This window comes from Rana temporaria, chromosome 8 (genome assembly GCF_905171775.1).
Source record: "Rana temporaria chromosome 8, aRanTem1.1, whole genome shotgun sequence".
Lineage (NCBI taxonomy): Eukaryota > Metazoa > Chordata > Amphibia > Anura > Ranidae > Rana > Rana temporaria.
Window position 1 is genome coordinate 82,291,245 of NC_053496.1, and position 17,232 is coordinate 82,308,476.

The following is a 17,232-nucleotide window of genomic DNA, read 5'->3' on the forward strand; positions in this document are numbered from 1 at the left end:
GAGGCATCACCCAAATGGTGATTTCTTGAGTGCAATCAAGGTAGAGAATGAGGATCACTTTTTGGATTATAAGGACAAGCAAACTTGTCTTAGAAAAGTAACATCAGGTTTTACCACATTTCTTTGTGAAAGATGAGATGTCCAACAAGCAAAACAGGAAGGGGGCGAATGTTTTTTCACAGCACTGTACATACGAAATTGGAGCCGTTTGGAAAAATAAATGTATTGTTTTTTTCTCAAACTAGATTGGTCTCATATTTTTCTGTTGCTCAACTGGTTATGCAACAAATAAATCTAAGGAAGTGACAACCATCTCAGTTTTAGTCTATTTATGTACAGCAGGGGTGCCCAACCAGTCTGATGTGGCCCGCGACCTCCTGCTCTGGGATTGAATAGAATACTGGTATTAAAGGTCCGTTTATTACTAAAATCAGTTTATATATAGGCAATGGCATATCTTTTCTGCAGTGGTTACTGGGCTGCTTTAAAACTGATCGGCAGGTGCAGAGCAGTTTACCTGCGGGTTACCTGCACTGAGCCATACCTGCGAAGTTGGTGAGCTTTCTGAAAGTGCACCAAACCTGCAGAATATAATAGAAGTCTATTGCAAAGTGCAGGAAAGCCAAAGGTACACTGCGTTGCACCCGTGGTGCAGGTAAAGCGCAGCGCATCAGTGTGAAAGCAGCCATGGGCCCCTTTCACACAGCCAGTCCGACCAATTGGACCCTCCATTCACCTCTAAGTAGTGGAGAACATAAACCGATTTGTGTCCTACCTCCAATACGATCCACTAAAAAAGTATAGTGGGCTGTGTCAGTGTCTGCTCTGCATATGCAGAGCAGACACGGACATGCCACCCCCCTGCTCCGCTCATTGTGGCCCACGACCGGTTACCAAGTCGCTTAAGTGGCCCTCGCTCTTCAAAAGGTTGGGCACCCCTGCTGTACAGAGTTGTGAAGGGGATCAGTCCTGTTTTCACATAATGCATATATGATGTGCATTGTCAGGATATTGCGGTACAGTTAAAGGAAAAATACCGCTTCTGAAAAAATGTTAGGTGCCTGCTTGTCCATGCTGTTTGAGTTAGGCTGGGTTCACACTACGGTTTTCCCGTCCGTCAGCCGCATACGATTTATATGAAAAAACGTATGCGGCTGAAACGGACGGGAACGTATGGAACCGCACACATGTACGTTTTCCATTGACATTAATGTTAAAGGAAAACGTATGCGGTTGCCATACTGTTTTAAAAACGACCGCAAAACCGTGGTTGAACACGGTTTTGCGGACGTTTAAAAAACGTTTTGCCAGCAAATCGTACGCACCCGGATGCATCTGAGTGCATACGATTTGCAATGCATTCTCTATCTATACGTTTTCCCGTCCGGGCCCGTACGTTTTCAATACTGAAATCGTATGCGGCTGACGGACGGGAAAACCGTAGTGTGAACCCAGCCTAACTGAGCTGAAACAAATATTCAGCAATGGAAGTCAAGGTGATGTCAAAACCCTGGTAAAATGTATTTGTTCTAAAGCCAGAGGGTCAGAATGATTGACAGATATCTAGCATTCAATTGATGGAGGCAAGCAATGGCAGCTTCTGTGTTTGTTTCATGACTAGCATCTTGTAATGTTCACATTGTGCTGTCTTCTAACCTAGTCATGTGGTTTCCTGTCATAAGAAGACACTATAAATATTAAACAGGTCTCCGGCAGTAATGCTGAAAAGATAGGATATTGATTTAAACCAGATCTAGTGAAACTGGAAATGGCGTTACAATTCTGTATACACATAGTAACTTGGCTATATATATATATATATATATATATATATATATATATATATATATATATATATATATATATATATATATACTAATAATAATATGGAATTTAAGATTTTTGTAATTATTTTTAAAGTTACTTGAAGTGAGCCTGTTTTGTCCTGCATTGACAAAGCACATGTTTACTTTTAAAGGGATATATTTAGGAGCTACCAAGAAGCTCATTTACTTTTTCGAGCTTCACATGAAAACATTCAGGCACAAACTGGTCCATTGAGAATAATGAGATTCTTCATCTTGAGTGTTGTCGTGCTTCAGAAATCACACAGATGTGAATGGGCTCTAAATGATTTTTGATCTCAAGAAGGAACAAAATGGAAAGATGGAGAGATATAAAAAGTATGTTTTGGTTTTGATGTTTGAAGCCATAAGAAAGAACATCCAACTAAGCCTAATGAAGCTGCCAACATCCTTAGTATGATTAGATCAAAAAGGAGATACCCCCCCATAATGAATGGGACTTTAACGTCAACAGAGTAAAGATAAAATACAATATGATTTTATTCAAAAAATAAGTATACACATTATGAATTATAAATTCTCAAACCATTAAAAACGATCATAATGGTGATGAATTCCCATATAAAGTCCAGACGTCCCGGGGCTTTGTCAGGTTTTTTTTTTTTAGGAAAATACAATACAATAAAAATCAAATACGTTAATAAGTAACAGTATAAATAGGAATTACAGTCTGTTGCTTTAAAATACAGAACATACAGCATAGTAATTGCATAATAAGAGGCATACCACTACCGGTCTAGCAGCGAATTTTCATGATATTCGTTCTGGGTATGCCTCTTATTATGCAATTACTATGCTGTATGTTCTGTATTTTAAGCAACTGACTGTAATTACTATTTATACTGTTACTTATTAAGGTATTTGATTTTTATTGTATAGTGTGATCCCTTCCTGACAAAAGCCCCCAACGAAGGGACGTATTGTGAAATGAAACGCGTCGGGCCGTCTGGACTTTATATGGGAATTCATCAACATTATCATCATTGTTTTTATTGGTTTGAGAATTCATAATGTGTATACTTATTTTTTTAATAAAATCATATTGTATTTTATCTTTACTCTGTTGCCGTTAAAGTCCCATTCATTATGGGGAGTATCTCCTTTTTGAGGTTTGAAGCCTGACACAGTACTTCTTAGTAAGGTGCATTCAACGTGAAAATAAGTAAAAATAATGTATAATTACGTAAAAAATGGAATTGCTTTTTCAAGCCGTAGTCGCATTTTGATTTTTGTATGGAGGTGTGTTTCGTTAATTTTTGTTTTTCCTTCTCCATGCGTTAATGTACGACATTTCCCTTCCGTGTTCAGTTGCCTAACTTCAGCATATTTTGAAATTATGTAAAGGCCCGTACGCACAATCGGATTTTCCAACGGGAATTGTGTAATGTCAGGATGTTGTCGGATAATCTTACCATTTGTATGCTCCATCGGACAATTCTTGTCGGAATTTCCGACAACAAATGTGGGATAGCATGCTTTAAAATTTTCCGACAGCAAATGTGTGTTGTCGGATTTTCTGATCGTGTGTACACGAGTTTGTCACAAAAAAAAAAGTACAAACACGCATGCTCCAAAACAATGCTAACCATAAGACAACATTAGCAGAAGTTTCCCAGAGGGTGGTGCTAAAGAGCTGAAAAGACACGTTGTTTCGTGTTTGCTGGCTGACATTTCTTTGCCGTTTTGTATGCAATACAAGTTCACGGCCAACGCCCTTCAGACAAAAGTCCTACTCTTTGTCCGCAGAAAATCAGATCGTGTGTATGGGGCTAAAGGCTCCATGCACACTGGCTTAAAAATGTTTGCTTCTACAGCTCAATGTTATCCATGCACATTAGGACGATTAGGCCCCTTTCACACTGGGGCGGGATGTGCGGTGGCGGTATAGCGCCGCTATTTTTAGCGGCGCTATACCGTCTGAATTGCCACACAATTGCAGCGGTATTCGGCCGCTAGCGGTGTGGTATTAACCCCCACTAATGGCCGAAAAAGGGTTAAATCCCGCCAGCAATGCACCTCTGCAGAGGCGCATTGGCGGTGGTATTACCGTGGTTTCCCATTACTTTCAATGGGAAGGAGCGGTGAAGGAGCAGTAAACACACCGCTTCTCTCACCGCTCCAAAGATGCTGCTGGCAGGACTTTTGGAGCGGTCCCGCCAGTGCATCGCCTCAGTGTGAAAGCCCTCTGGGTTTTCACATTGAGAATGCAGTGCAGGAGTTTTTCAGGCGGTATTTAGGCGCTAAACCGCCTGAAAAACTCCTTCAGTGTGAAAGGGGCCTTACAGGTATATCTTGAGCTCAACGTTTAGAGGCAGGAATTTGTTGGTTTCTGATTGCTTACTGGCAGAAAAAACATAAAACTCTCCTAAACTCATCTAAACGTTCTATTAGGCTCGATTCACACCTTTGCATGTTGCTTTTGAGTGTTTTTGCAGTGCGTTTTTTTTTATTTTTATTTTTTTAGCCTGCAATTATTTTTTTTTCACATTTCCTTTAACAACCAGCTATAAACAGGTTAAAAAAATGGCAAACCGCAATTTGCGGTAAAAACGTGGTACTTGCTTTTTGGATGCTGGTCCATTGAATTCTATTACATGCAAAACGCTGCTTTTTGCAGGAAAAAAAGTCCCTGACCCTTGCCAAAAACGCAGAGGCACAAAAAAGCATTGATGTGAACATGTTCTATAGGAAACCATATTAAAAAATTTCCCTGCATTTCTGCAAAATGCATCAAAAAACGCATTAGTGTGAATGGAGCCTAAGAGCCAAGTGAACTGGAGTATTTTTAAGCCCAGTGTGCATGGAGCCTAAGCTAATATCTCCCACTTCCAATAAAACAGTTACAGAATGGGCTAGATTCAGATAGCCCGCCGTAAGTTTGTGCGGGCGTAGCGCATCTCAGATAGGCTACGCCGCCGTAACTTAGTGAGGCTGGGGCTGGATTCACAATGAAAGCCCTAAGTTACGGCGGCGTAGCGTAAATCTGCCGGCGTAAGTGCGCCGAATTCAAATTGAGAAGAGGTGGGCGTGTTTTATTTAAATAAAACACGACCCCACGTAAATGACGCCTCCGTGAACGTATCCCAGTGCGCATGCTCCTAATCACGTCACAAATAGTCAATGCTTTTGACGTGAACGTAATTTACGCAAAGCCCTATTCGCGAACGACTTACGCAAACAACGCAAAATTCGACGCTGTCCCGACGTCCATACTTAACATTGGCTATGCCTCATACAGCAGGAGTAACGTTACACCGGAAAAAGCCTTAGGCAAACAACGTAAAAAAATCCGCCAGGCGCACGTACGTTTCTGAATCGGCGTATCCAGCTCATTTGCATATTCTACGCTGAAATCGACGGAAGCGCCACCTAGCGGCCAGCGTAAATATGCAACTAAGATACGACGGCGTAAGACACTTACGCCAGTCGGATCTTAGCCAAATTTCGGCGTATCTTGCTTTCTGAATACAGAAAGCAGATAAGCCGGCGCAGCTTAGAATTTACGCGGCGTATCAATAGATACGCCGACGTAAATTCTTTCTGAATCTAGCCCATTATCTGTACTGATGAACATTGTTGTTTATTCAGAAGACGCAAACATAATTTTCACGTAAAAATCAAAGAAATGCATCCATGCCATTTGTTTTTAAAATTTTGCTGAGGTCTAATTAAACAGAAAATGTCAATAATCGAAATAAGAGTCCTCACTCCTACCCATCTTGCATTCTGTCTTCAATAATGAGAGGCCTTGTTAAAGGAATCTAATGAGCAGAAAATGACTGGATTGTATTTTCTGAAAGGATTCTGAATGTGTGTAATGCTGCCACGCCTGTGTACAGGGCTTGAGATCATTAAGACCGTTATAATTTTCTGAGCTGTCATATCGACCGGTGATTCATACAGACTAGAAGAACTGATGTTATTTGATACTTGTGAAGCAAGCATTGATTTTGTTTGTTCCCCTCTGGTTTCAGATGGAAGGATTGTAAAGCTCTTACTAGCCCCTTCCCATCAAATCTGAAGACGGCATGGAGCGACAGTCCATCTCCATTTCATCTCTGGTGAAACCGCTTTCTTTGTTTTGCATGATTTGTTTTACCCTGTCGTGAATCCCTGTCATATTGACTTTAGACACCTACAATAATTCGTAAAGTTTGTGGAATTGGCCATATCACTGAATGTATCACATTAAAGTGATGCTAAAAAAAACATGTTATACTTACCTGCTCTGTTGCAGTGGCTTTGCACAAAGCAGCCCAGATCCTCTTCTTTATGGGCCCCTCTTCGGCGCACCTGGTCCCTCCCTCCTGTCAAGTACGCAGCTTGCTACGGGGGCACCTGAACTGAGCCGCAGCTCCATGTATCCATGGTTCGGCCCCGCTCCCTCTTTCTACTGATTGGCTAACTGACTGTGACAGCAGCGGGATCCAATGGCAATGTCTCAGCCAATCAGGAGAGCCGAGGCATTCGTGGACATCGCTGCATAGAGATGGAGCTCAGGTAAGTATTAGGGGGGCTGCTACACACAGAATGTGTTTTTGTCTTCAGGCATAGAATGTTTGAAGATAAAAAACTTTCAGCTTTTACAACCACTTTAAGGTATTGTTACTTGAGGTGATTGTAGCCATATTTGTGCAATTGTAACAACAACGATTGAGTATTGTCAGTGATACCTTTTTTATTCGCACTTACATTCAGGTTTTCCGGACAAGCCTTCAGGGGTCTCTTCTGACTTCAGGGGGGCTCTCCGGCCTCTTCTCCGCGCTCTCCTTTTTTTTCGGACAAGCCTTCGGGTGTACCCCCTTCAAGGTCCAAGCAATGCTAATACACAAAATTTTAGCAGAAATATTTGCAACCCATCATAACAGATGATGAAACACTTATACCCTGTACACATGAGCGGAATTTCCGCCAGCAAAAGTCTGATGTGAGCTTTTCATCGTGTTCTAGGAGCATAAATTACACATCTAACTTGTTGACTATCCATTACACTTCTGAAGGCCCTGGAGCACTAGGGCAATGGAAATGCCCACAAAATGCCCCCATTTTGGAAAGCTAACACCCCAACATATAATCTGGGAGGCATAATGAGTCTTTTGAACGGTTCATTTTTCAGCCACCTATTACACGTTTAAAGCGGGGGTTCACCCAAAAAAAACATGACAGCCGAGTTGTCAGAATGACAATCGGCTGTTTTTTTTTTTTTTCAGTGCAGCACATACCGTATTTTCACCGCCGCTTCCGGGTATGTAATCTGCGGGACTGGGCGTTTCTAAGTGATTGACATCCTTCCGACCGGCGCATACAGCGCGTCACTAGTTGCCGAAAGATGCCGAACGTCGGTGCGCAGGCGCCGTATAGAGCCGACTCGCAGTCCGGCTTCTTTAGGCAACTAGTGACGCGCTGTATGCGCTGGTCGGAAGGATGTCAATCACTTAGGAATGCCCAGTCCCGCAGATTACATACCCGGAAGCGGCGGTGAAAATACAGTATGTGCTGCACTGAAAAAAATTCTGACAACTCGGCTGAATGTCATGTTAAATTTTTTTTTTTGGGGTGAACCCCCGCTTTAAAGACCCTGGAGCAAAGGATTTTTTGGACGACATTGTTGTTGGTGGTGATGAGAGTTCAAAGGTGCATGCTGATAGACCTACATTGATGAGCCTGCACAGATGTGTGCTAATAAGCCTGCACTGATGAAGTGGCACAGATGTGTGCCAATAAACCTGCACTGATGAGGCGGCACAGCTGTGCACTGATTGATGGCACAGATGTGCATTGAGGAGGCAGCACAGATTGCATTGATGGCACAGATGTGCACTGATGAGGCGACACAGATGGACACTGATGGCACAGATGTGCACTGAGGTGGCACAGATGGGCACTGATTGGCATTGATGACACAGATGACTGTGTCATCAATCCATAGCAAGCGCTCTATTTTGAGGGCTGATAGAGAGGACAGCCCTGAAGGGGAATTCCAAAAAAGAAGGTTCAGAGCTGCTCTGTGCAAAACCATTACACTGAGCTGGTAAGTGTAACATGTATGTTTATTTAAAAAAATGTAACCTTTGCAATCACTTTGATGATAGATGTAACAATACCCCAAGGGATATTTAGTGTCTGACATTTTCTTGTACCCATCCCCTAATTTGAACTACCTTTTTGGGGAGTGGCTAGGAGTGTTTTTTTATCTTTAGGCCTCATGCACATGTTAAAATAAAGTTATAAAAACGCCAGTAGAATTGCAGTGAGTTTTTCAACATTTTTGCAATAACGTTTATTAGCGTTTTTCCGCATTAGCGTTTTTTGTGGGGGTTTTTTTAATGTTTTTTTTCAATGGATCAAAAACATCCAAAAATGCTGGTGAGTGGACGTTTATCGCCGTTTATCAGCGTTAGAGCGTTTTTACAGCTGAAAAACCTCTCTCGGAATCCAGTGGTTTTGGATTTTTTTTACTACTCAAAAACACCACTGCCAAAAACTGCTGATAACAACATATGTGTGCATGGACACATAGGATAACATGATGGAGAGTTTAATGACTGCAGAAAAAAACATCTACAGCCAAAAACAGCTGTGGTTATAAACGTCAAAAAATATCCAGTGTGCATGAGGCCTTATGGTTTAAGGCAGGGATCCTCAAACTACGGCCCTCCAGATGTTGCGGAACTACACATCCCATGAGGCATTGTAAAACTCTGACATTCATAGACATGACTAGGCATGATGGGAATTGTAGTTCCTGAACAACTGGAGGGCCATAGTTTGAGGACCCATGGTTTAAGGTATGCCAAAATGCTGGCTCAGCAAACGTTGGAATTTTCAGTTACACAGACAATAACAAACCTCTTGAATACACACACGTATGGATATTTTTGGTGTCGTTACATTGGTCCGGTTTGAAGCAGTGTGAGTAGGCATATTTCATACACAGCCTATCCCTATGGAAACTAGAAATCACTGTAGTAGATGCAGTGATCGCCACTAGCTTCTGGGTTCATGATGTTGGCTGCCCTGCTTCATAGTACACAAATGATGTTATTTTTTTTGTATGGGTGCCATTCAGAGAACACTTAAACATTAAAACACAGGGGCAGTTTTCAGACCCTATTGCGCTAAAAATAGCGCTTGCAAACCGACCTGAAACAGCGGCTGCTGTTTCACCAGTGTGAACGCCCAAGGGCTTTCACACTGGATCATGGCACTAGCAAGACGGCTCCAAAAGTCCTGCTAGCCGCATCTTTTGTGTGTTTACCGCTCCTCCACCGCTTCTTCCCATTGAAAGCAATGGGAAACCGTGGCTATACCACCGACAATATGCCTCTGCAGAGGCACATTGCCGTCGGTATTAACCCTTTTTAACGACAACCCTAACCCTAACCCTTTACCGCCACTGCACCTCCCGCCCCAGTGTTAAAGGGGCCTAAAAGTGGAGATTGGGATGTCACTTTCTTGCCTTTCCTTTGGGATGCCTTTGCACCTTGTCAAATCAGTACCATTATTCATTTTTTTTTGTGTACTTTTTTAATTTTATATACACACACACACACACATGTAAAATACTTCTGGATGTGACAATGAGGTAATTTTTTGAGCTGTTACAATATTTATTCTTTGGTGAGATGAGGATAGTGTTCCTTAAAACAAAAGATAAACTGGTTGCTTGGTTTTAATTTAGAAAGGAAAAGTGTATTCAGAAAGTTTTTAAGTAAGTGCATTTGAATGGCCCATCTTGTTATCTCTAAGGTACAACCCATGAAAGATTGTGGTATAAAGTTTGCCTAAAATGTGTGGCATTTTTGTAGTTGACCTGAGGGGAATATTTTTCCCCAAAAGGAGAGCTCCAGGAATCCTATCTAAATGGGACAACAGGAGGTAAAAAGCTGAGACTGGGATGCAAAAGTACTGTTGGCTCAGTGCTTCTAGTCAGTGCACTCTTTACTTCCTGTCTGCCATTTTTGTCATGGAATTAATTGTTGCAATAGAAGTCTGTGGGACTAACACTGCAGTCACCAATTCCAGATGTACAGAGATCCCAGACTGGAAATTGGAGGTGTGGGTCGGATGTGGTAAATTGGTATACAGTTATACTGTACAGCGGATAAAATAATATTATAGGTGCCCTGTAAAATCTCCTCTTCCTCACACCCTCCTGAGTGCCCATGTTGGGAAAAGAAAATGATTAATCAACATAGAAATGTGACACTGAAGTAGGCTTAAAGTTTGGTTAATTCTGTCTGAATTAGTTACCTTATGCAAGTGGTCCATTGATTGACCACAAGTCCAGGATTTTGTGTTGCAATTGAACAGCTTTGTGGGACTTGGAGAAATGGTGTGTAGTAGTGTCCACTAACCAGGGACATAGGTGGCACATGTAGCTTTGAAGCTCTTAACACATATATGTTTTGTTTTGGGTGCAGAAAAAGCTTGTAGCGATGCCGGACCACACAGATGTATCTCTAAGCCCTGAGGAGCGAGTTCGGGCCCTCAGCAAGCTAGGCTGTAATATCACCATCAATGAAGACATCACACCCAGGCGCTACTTTCGGTCTGGAGTGGAGATGGAAAGAATGGCCTCTGTATACTTGGATGAAGGAAATCTTGAAAATGCCTTTGTTCTCTACAACAAGTTTATAATGTAAGGAGTCCAGTCATATTCTGATACAAACATGTCTTCAGCCGCTGCCATTTAATGTAAGCCATGAGATGTCTGTTGTTTGGTTCCAGGCTGTTTGTTGAGAAGCTGCCCCAACACCGAGACTACCAACAATGTGAAATTCCAGAAAAACAAGATATATTAAAGGTTAGTTTGAGTTACCTGTATTCCTAATTGTTTTTCTCCATAAAAAATAATTGTTCATACATAAATTTCAAAAGGATACAGATGGGGGTAAAACAAAAAAAAGCCTTATGCCCTGTACACACGATCGGAATTTCCGTTAGGGATAAACTCCGACGGAATTTTCAGACTGAATTCTGTTCAAGCTGTCTTGCATACACACTGTCAAACCAAATTCCGACCATGTGATGTACAACACTACGACGAGCCGAGAAAAATTAAGTTCAATGCTTCCGAGCATGCGTCGACTTGATTCTGAGCATGCATGTTTTTTTCTCTGTCGGAGTTACATACAGACGAACGTGTTCTCTTTCTAAGTCCATCAGAATTTTCAAAGGAAAAACTCAGATGGGGCACACACGGTCGGAATATCTGATGGAAAAATTCCGTCAGACTTTTTTCATCGGAAATTCCGATTGTGTGTACGTGGCATAATGCTGGTTTTACACGGGTGTTCTCTGTAGTCCACATCCGCCTGGCGATCACCTTGCTGAGCAGACGGATGACAGGTTCGTGTCCACTCCACTATACAGAGCAGACACAGCCCCGCTGTGCTGTATATGAACGGACCGCCTGTCATCCAATCTGCTGTTTTTGGCGGATGAATGGGATCGCATGCCAGCGGGTGTCAGCTCATATCTGCCGCCCCATAGAGAGCGGGGTGGACCTGATCATCCAACCTATGTGAAACTACCCTCAGGCCTTGTACACACAACCGAGTTTCTCTGCAAAAAACAGCAAGAAACTTGCTGGGTTTTTTTTTGCAGAGGAAACCGGTCGTGTGTACACTTTTCGACGAGGAAACTGTTGAGGATCTCGTCGAGCCAAAAAGAGAGCATGTCTTCTTTTTCCTCGACGGGAATGGGGAAATTTGGCTCGCCGAGATCCTCGACATCCTAACAAGGAACTCGACGAGCAAAACGATGTGTTTCACCCGTCGAGTTTCTCGGTCATGTGTACGAGGCTTTACTCCATCCAAAATGAAGACAAAAGTTTTGACTTTGGTTCTAATTTAGATAATTAATAATAGGTGTTATCTGCATGTTGCTCTTGGCTGATTGGGCACATCTACCCTGTAACACAGAGATGTAGGTTAGATTGTAACTTTTAGAAAAGCTACAATGTATGTTACCATCTATTGGGGGCAATGAGGTGGCAGCAGTTGAACTTTCTGTATGGCTGTATTGCTTGTAAACTTATCCTTTTTACATGGGCACCTGTAGTTTCCCTTTAAACGCAAACCTGGTTGTAAGAGCTTTCTTGCAAATACAGATATTCCGAGAAAACGTATGGTACATTTTCCAACCTGCAGTTGGTAGAAATTATTATTATTATTTACATTTAGATTTTTTTAATGTTTTCACTTGTGTTTTACTCTTGCAGAAATTAAAAGAGATTGCATTTCCAAGAACAGATGATCTTAAGAAAGAGCTTTTGACAAAATATAACTTAGAATACCAAGAACATATGCAAGGCATTGTAAGTGCTCTAGAGCGTTACTACTGTACTGTTTTTCTCTTTATTAGTGTTTATTGCATTTTTTTTATCTTGTTCATGGCTGGCACATTAGGTGTATAGTGGAACTGAACCCACAAATTGAACAGCTTTTTTCCAAAGGAAAGCGCAAGTTAAAAATGTTCTATGAATGTCATTAAATCTTTATCAGACATACCAATGTCATTTTTTATCATTTGCAATCTTCAGCCCATGCACAGTGTACTGTATGCTTTCTATATTCAAGGCATGCCTCTGGTTATAAATGTCACAGTTGCCTTCTGTCAGCTCACAGGCAAAGTCTTTATTTTTAGCCAGGGGACTTAGCTGAAAGCAACGGCCACATTTTGTTTTAAACAAATACATTTATCATTTGTGAATTTTTTCATAGGTACATTTTTTTTTCACCAGTCATGCCTATACCTCCAGTGGCTTTGTGTCTTCTCATGATGTAGAGAGTGAGCAAATAAAATAATACTATCATTTTTTTTGTTCCCCCTCAAATTTTCACATACTGGTAGAGAAATCGGACTACACTGTGGCAAGGATAGGTCCTGCCCACTTTGGACCTCCTTAATCAAGAGTGTAAAAAAGTCTTAAAGGTGACCGACCAATGCTTTTGCAAATCATCAGTTTCTCTTTGTTGATTTAATTTCCTCTTTTATTCCAGTGGGGCCATGTAAAAATCCTCTAGGCCTTGTTCACATAGGATTTTTTTATTCCAGTCAGCATGTATTTTGGTTTTCATTAGCTAATAGTCAGCCATCCTCTTACATTTGATCCTACAGTCATTAGTAGAAAATTAGAGGAATGTGTTTTCCGTGGCTATACTTCTTTTGAGTCATTGTAAGCTTTAGGGTACTTTCAAACTGCTCTGTTGCAAAATCGTTGTAAAAATGCATATGTGTTTTCTACCATGATTTTGCTGTGCGTTTCTAGTGTGTTTTTTGGGTTGCCTGCACCAAAAACACAAAATCACGGTACGTTTTCACAGCGATTTTTGCTGCAATTTACATTCATTTCAATGGGGCCTGCATTTTTGGTGCGGTTTTCAAACCCACACCAAAGATGCAGCATGCATGACTTTTCAAAACGCAGTGGTGGGAAACGTCCTATAGGATTTAAAGGGAAACATTTTCCGTGCATTTTTCTTGCAAGGAAAAAACTCAGGAAAAACATATCAGTATGAAAGGGCCCTTAGTTGAACATACTGTTCAAGTCATATTCGCTTTCATTGGAATCACGACTAATCTGGATATATAGCCTGCTTCTGACATAAGCAAGTATGGCTGCCCCTACTTAAATTTATATAAAAAAAAACAAAAAAAACAAGCATTAACACTGAGTGTTAACATCTGTATATAGTAAGCTGTTCACCTTTACTGGCCTGTGTGAAAAGTTGTGAGAAGGCTAGATCCACATTTTCATACTCCAGTCATGCTGCCCTTTTGGTATTGCTTCTAGGTATTTGCAATCATCCCACCTAAAAGAACTCCATTTTGCCCCAGAGAAGGAGACTTCTGTAATAAAAACCAGGAAAGTTCCTCTCTTGGTGGGGAGGGGAATCAATCTTGTATCTGCCCCATCTAGTGTCCACAAGGTTGCCTGAAATTGATACACCCTGGGTATAGGTCTGTCACCACAAATACACTCCCATTTATTTGCAACGCCATTGCGTCTATACAAAATTAATTTATATTTGTGTCTGTTGAGGCATCAATTGCAAATAGCTGTTAACACAGGTCAGATTTAAAGCAAGCCTGCCATTTTCCCATTTAGAATAAAGAAACCGTTTTATTAGAAAGAGCTTGTAAAGATCTAGTACTTTCCTTCCTCACACTCCCTTGCATCACTATTTGCCCATTTGTCCTCCTAAAAAATGGAGCATGCAAATCTCTCTCCTGTCTTGGACTTTGGGATGATAGAGCAATCAGTCAATCATTAGGCCCAAGCATTCTCCCATGAGCAGAAGCTTCCTACCCTTGTGTGAGCTCCAATCCAGTGTATAGTCAGAACTCACACAGTGATTTCGAGGGGACTCTGACAGGAGATCTGGGCTGTGGGGATCCATGGAACGGATGAACAAACTATTTACTATGCAAAAGTGATGAGCTGGGTTTGGCCCAAACTCAGTCTGAACCGGGAACCCAGTTCACCAGAACCTGTGGAAAGCTGTCACATGATCGCACACTCAGCAGCGCCTGGGGCATTCCCGGCCTGCAGTTGCATGCACACATAAAGACAGGGATGTCTGTGACGTCATTGACCAAATATGTCCATGTAGCTTTTTGGCCATATTGGAAAATGATGTCACAAGCATCGCCACCCCTTTATGTAAGTGCAACTGCAGGGCGGGAATGCCCTGGGCACTGTTGAGAGGGGATCGCTGAGAGGATGCGATTGTGTGACAGCTTTTCACGGGTTCTGCTGAATTGGGGTTGGACTTAACTCTGCTCATCCCAACTATCCAATGCACCATTACTAAATTATAACTATCCTAAAACACTAAAATTCCTCAAAGAAAATATAACCGTACAGTTATTAGTAGCAGTGTTCTCTGCTCCTGGAATAAAAAAAGTTAGTCAATGGTGTTTACTAAAGGCAAATAGACTATGCACTTTACAAGCGCAGTTCACACATCAGTCACTTATATTTTGCATCTATGCAATTCTGAGGACTTGTGATATCAGTGCATATTTTTTCACAGTTGCACCCAGCACTTTATTCACTTTGGACTTGACTATTCATTTACTTTGGATTGTTATTTACCTTTGGAGTTTGTGCCCTTTTAGTCACATTTGGACGTACCCATGCTTTGTATGTGATATATGCTTATTATTTATTTGGATTTGATTTTTACCTCATCACCTATAAGGTGTATTTACTCTTCACCTATCCCAGTGTTTCTCAATTCCAGTCCTCAGGCCCCCCCAACAGGTCAGGTTTTCAGGATTTCCATTATTTTGCACAGGTGATTTGATCAGTTTCACTGCCTTAGTAATCACCACAGCCTTTTCATCTGAGGGAAATCCTGAAAACCTGACCTGTTGAGAAACACTGACCTATCCCCACTTATACAGCACAGCATTACCTTTTTTTATGCTTTTTACTTTACAAGCGCCGTTGTACTAATTTTCCCCAGAGCCTAGTAAATACACTAAAGCTCTGATTTCCATCATCCACTCATGTGCAAGGAAAAAAATATATACTTTTTATTAAAAAATGTCCTTACACCAGATAGGCTATTTTCTACAAGTGAATCTTTACCACATTTACTAATGAAAATGAGCGCAACTGCACAGTCTATTTGCCTTTAGTGAATTCACCCCAAAAAGTCATTTTTTAAAGTGAAATCCAAAATGAAAACCTGCAATGCAATGGAATCAGTCTGAACATTCACAGCTGCTTTTACCCCCTTTTTTTTTTTTTTTTTTTTTTTAGAACAAGAGGAAGGCAGAATGTCTGAAGAAAATTGAGCAGCAGCAGCTTATAGAGGCAGAAAAAAAGCGAGTGGCCCAGCTACGACAGCAGCAAATAGAGACTGAACAATTCACCTTCTTTGAGGACCAGCTTCGAAAACAAGATCTGATGCGAGACCAGCAGAAAAATACAGATAAAATCTCTGAGCAGACCGATGGTAGTGCAATGACTTGTTTTCCCTCTTCTAAAACTCACCCAATGTGCAATGTTTTTTCTGGAAAAGCTGGAAAGAAGGACGCAGCCACATATGCGGGTCAATCACCTCCTATAAACAGAGCTTTAAGGCCAGCAGCCACTCTAAGTGCTGTTCAGAGTGAGTCCTTTTATTTATGTGATCATTTTTAGAGCTGGATTTCCAGTTGGGGAAATGTTTATGTGTTACACAGTTTACCAAAACCATATGCAGATTCAGGAGCATGTCAAGGTTGGTTATGTTAATGACAACAGGCAAACAGGTTTGGTTTTAATAAAATTGATGTGAATGGTTTCATCCAACTATTGTTATGATGCGCACTTACCTCTGCCAATCAGGATGGCCACCTTGGTACCCTACTGTTAGCATCTCTGCTTTCTTGGTCAGCTTCAAGCTCATTTCATAGAGGTAGAGGTGAAGATGTTCACTAAAGCCTCGTACACACGACCGAGAAACTCGACGGGCGAAACACATCGTTTTGCTCGTCGACTTCCTTGTTAGGCTGTCGAGGATCTCGGCGAGCCAAATTTCTCCATTACCGTCGAGGAAAAAGAAGACATGCTCTCTTTTTGGCTCGACTAGATCCTCAACAGTTTCCTCGTCAAAGTGTACACACGACCGGTTTCCTCGGCAAAAAAAAAAAACAGCAAGTCGTGTGTACGAGGCCTGATTGTCCATTGGATAGGCTATAGACAGGTGATACAGGAAGCTGTACTGCTAAATTAGGAACTATGTGTCACCTGCCTGGTTCCCCAGTGCTGCAAAGATGCATAAATCACAAGACTGGATCACCAGAATTACATTACAGGTGTGGGGGGTAGCTCAAATGGGGATCACCTTCCCTGGGAAAAAGGCAGTCCAAACGACGGGTCTTTTCTTAAAGGTCTGACTTGTAGCCAGTTTCATTTAAAAGTTTGCATAGAAAACAAACAAAGTAAATCCTTGCCATTTAGGCACTAACTAAACATTTTAGGTTCATACCCCCCAGTCATCGACAAAAAATTAAACATTTTGCAAACCTTTTCAGAGCACTGTTCATATGACGTTCCCTCAGTTATTAGCTTCCCTGAGTCCCAGGCTAGAGCAACCTCTTGCTTCAGTCCTGCTTTATTTATACCACCTGCTGGTGGTCATTAGTGGAAAGCAAAATCTGGTTCGGAAACAACTCTGCCAAGGTGGCCTGGAAAACCCAGGGGGGATTCCACCTTCATTCCCTGCATATGAACGCATGCAAGGTGATACATAGCATCCATCAATCACCTCGCCTTTCCCATTGTCCCACGGTTAAACCGTAAACATAAACAGTAAGTACTGTATTTATTGGCGTATAACTTTTTTACCCTGAAAATAGAGGGTAA

The 17,232-nt window shown here is 41.6% G+C and overlaps 1 protein-coding gene across 7 annotated transcripts in view; it reads left to right on the forward strand.

Annotated features, from left to right (window-relative positions):
* Window positions 1-17,232, forward strand: part of STAMBPL1 (STAM binding protein like 1) — an 80,614-nt gene that overhangs the window by 46,280 nt on the left and 17,102 nt on the right. For 4 of the 7 annotated variants that reach the window (XM_040362093.1, XM_040362092.1, XM_040362090.1 and 1 more), the window contains exons 2-6: window positions 5,840-5,926; window positions 10,289-10,506; window positions 10,596-10,671; window positions 12,091-12,186; window positions 15,643-15,994. In XM_040362093.1, the coding sequence (XP_040218027.1) occupies window positions 5,894-5,926; window positions 10,289-10,506; window positions 10,596-10,671; window positions 12,091-12,186; window positions 15,643-15,994 (775 nt within the window). In that variant the 5' untranslated portion in view covers window positions 5,840-5,893. The remainder of the gene's footprint in view (window positions 1-5,839; window positions 5,927-10,288; window positions 10,507-10,595; window positions 10,672-12,090; window positions 12,187-15,642; window positions 15,995-17,232) is intronic. The other 3 variants (XM_040362094.1, XM_040362087.1, XM_040362088.1) reach the window with 1 other exon arrangement.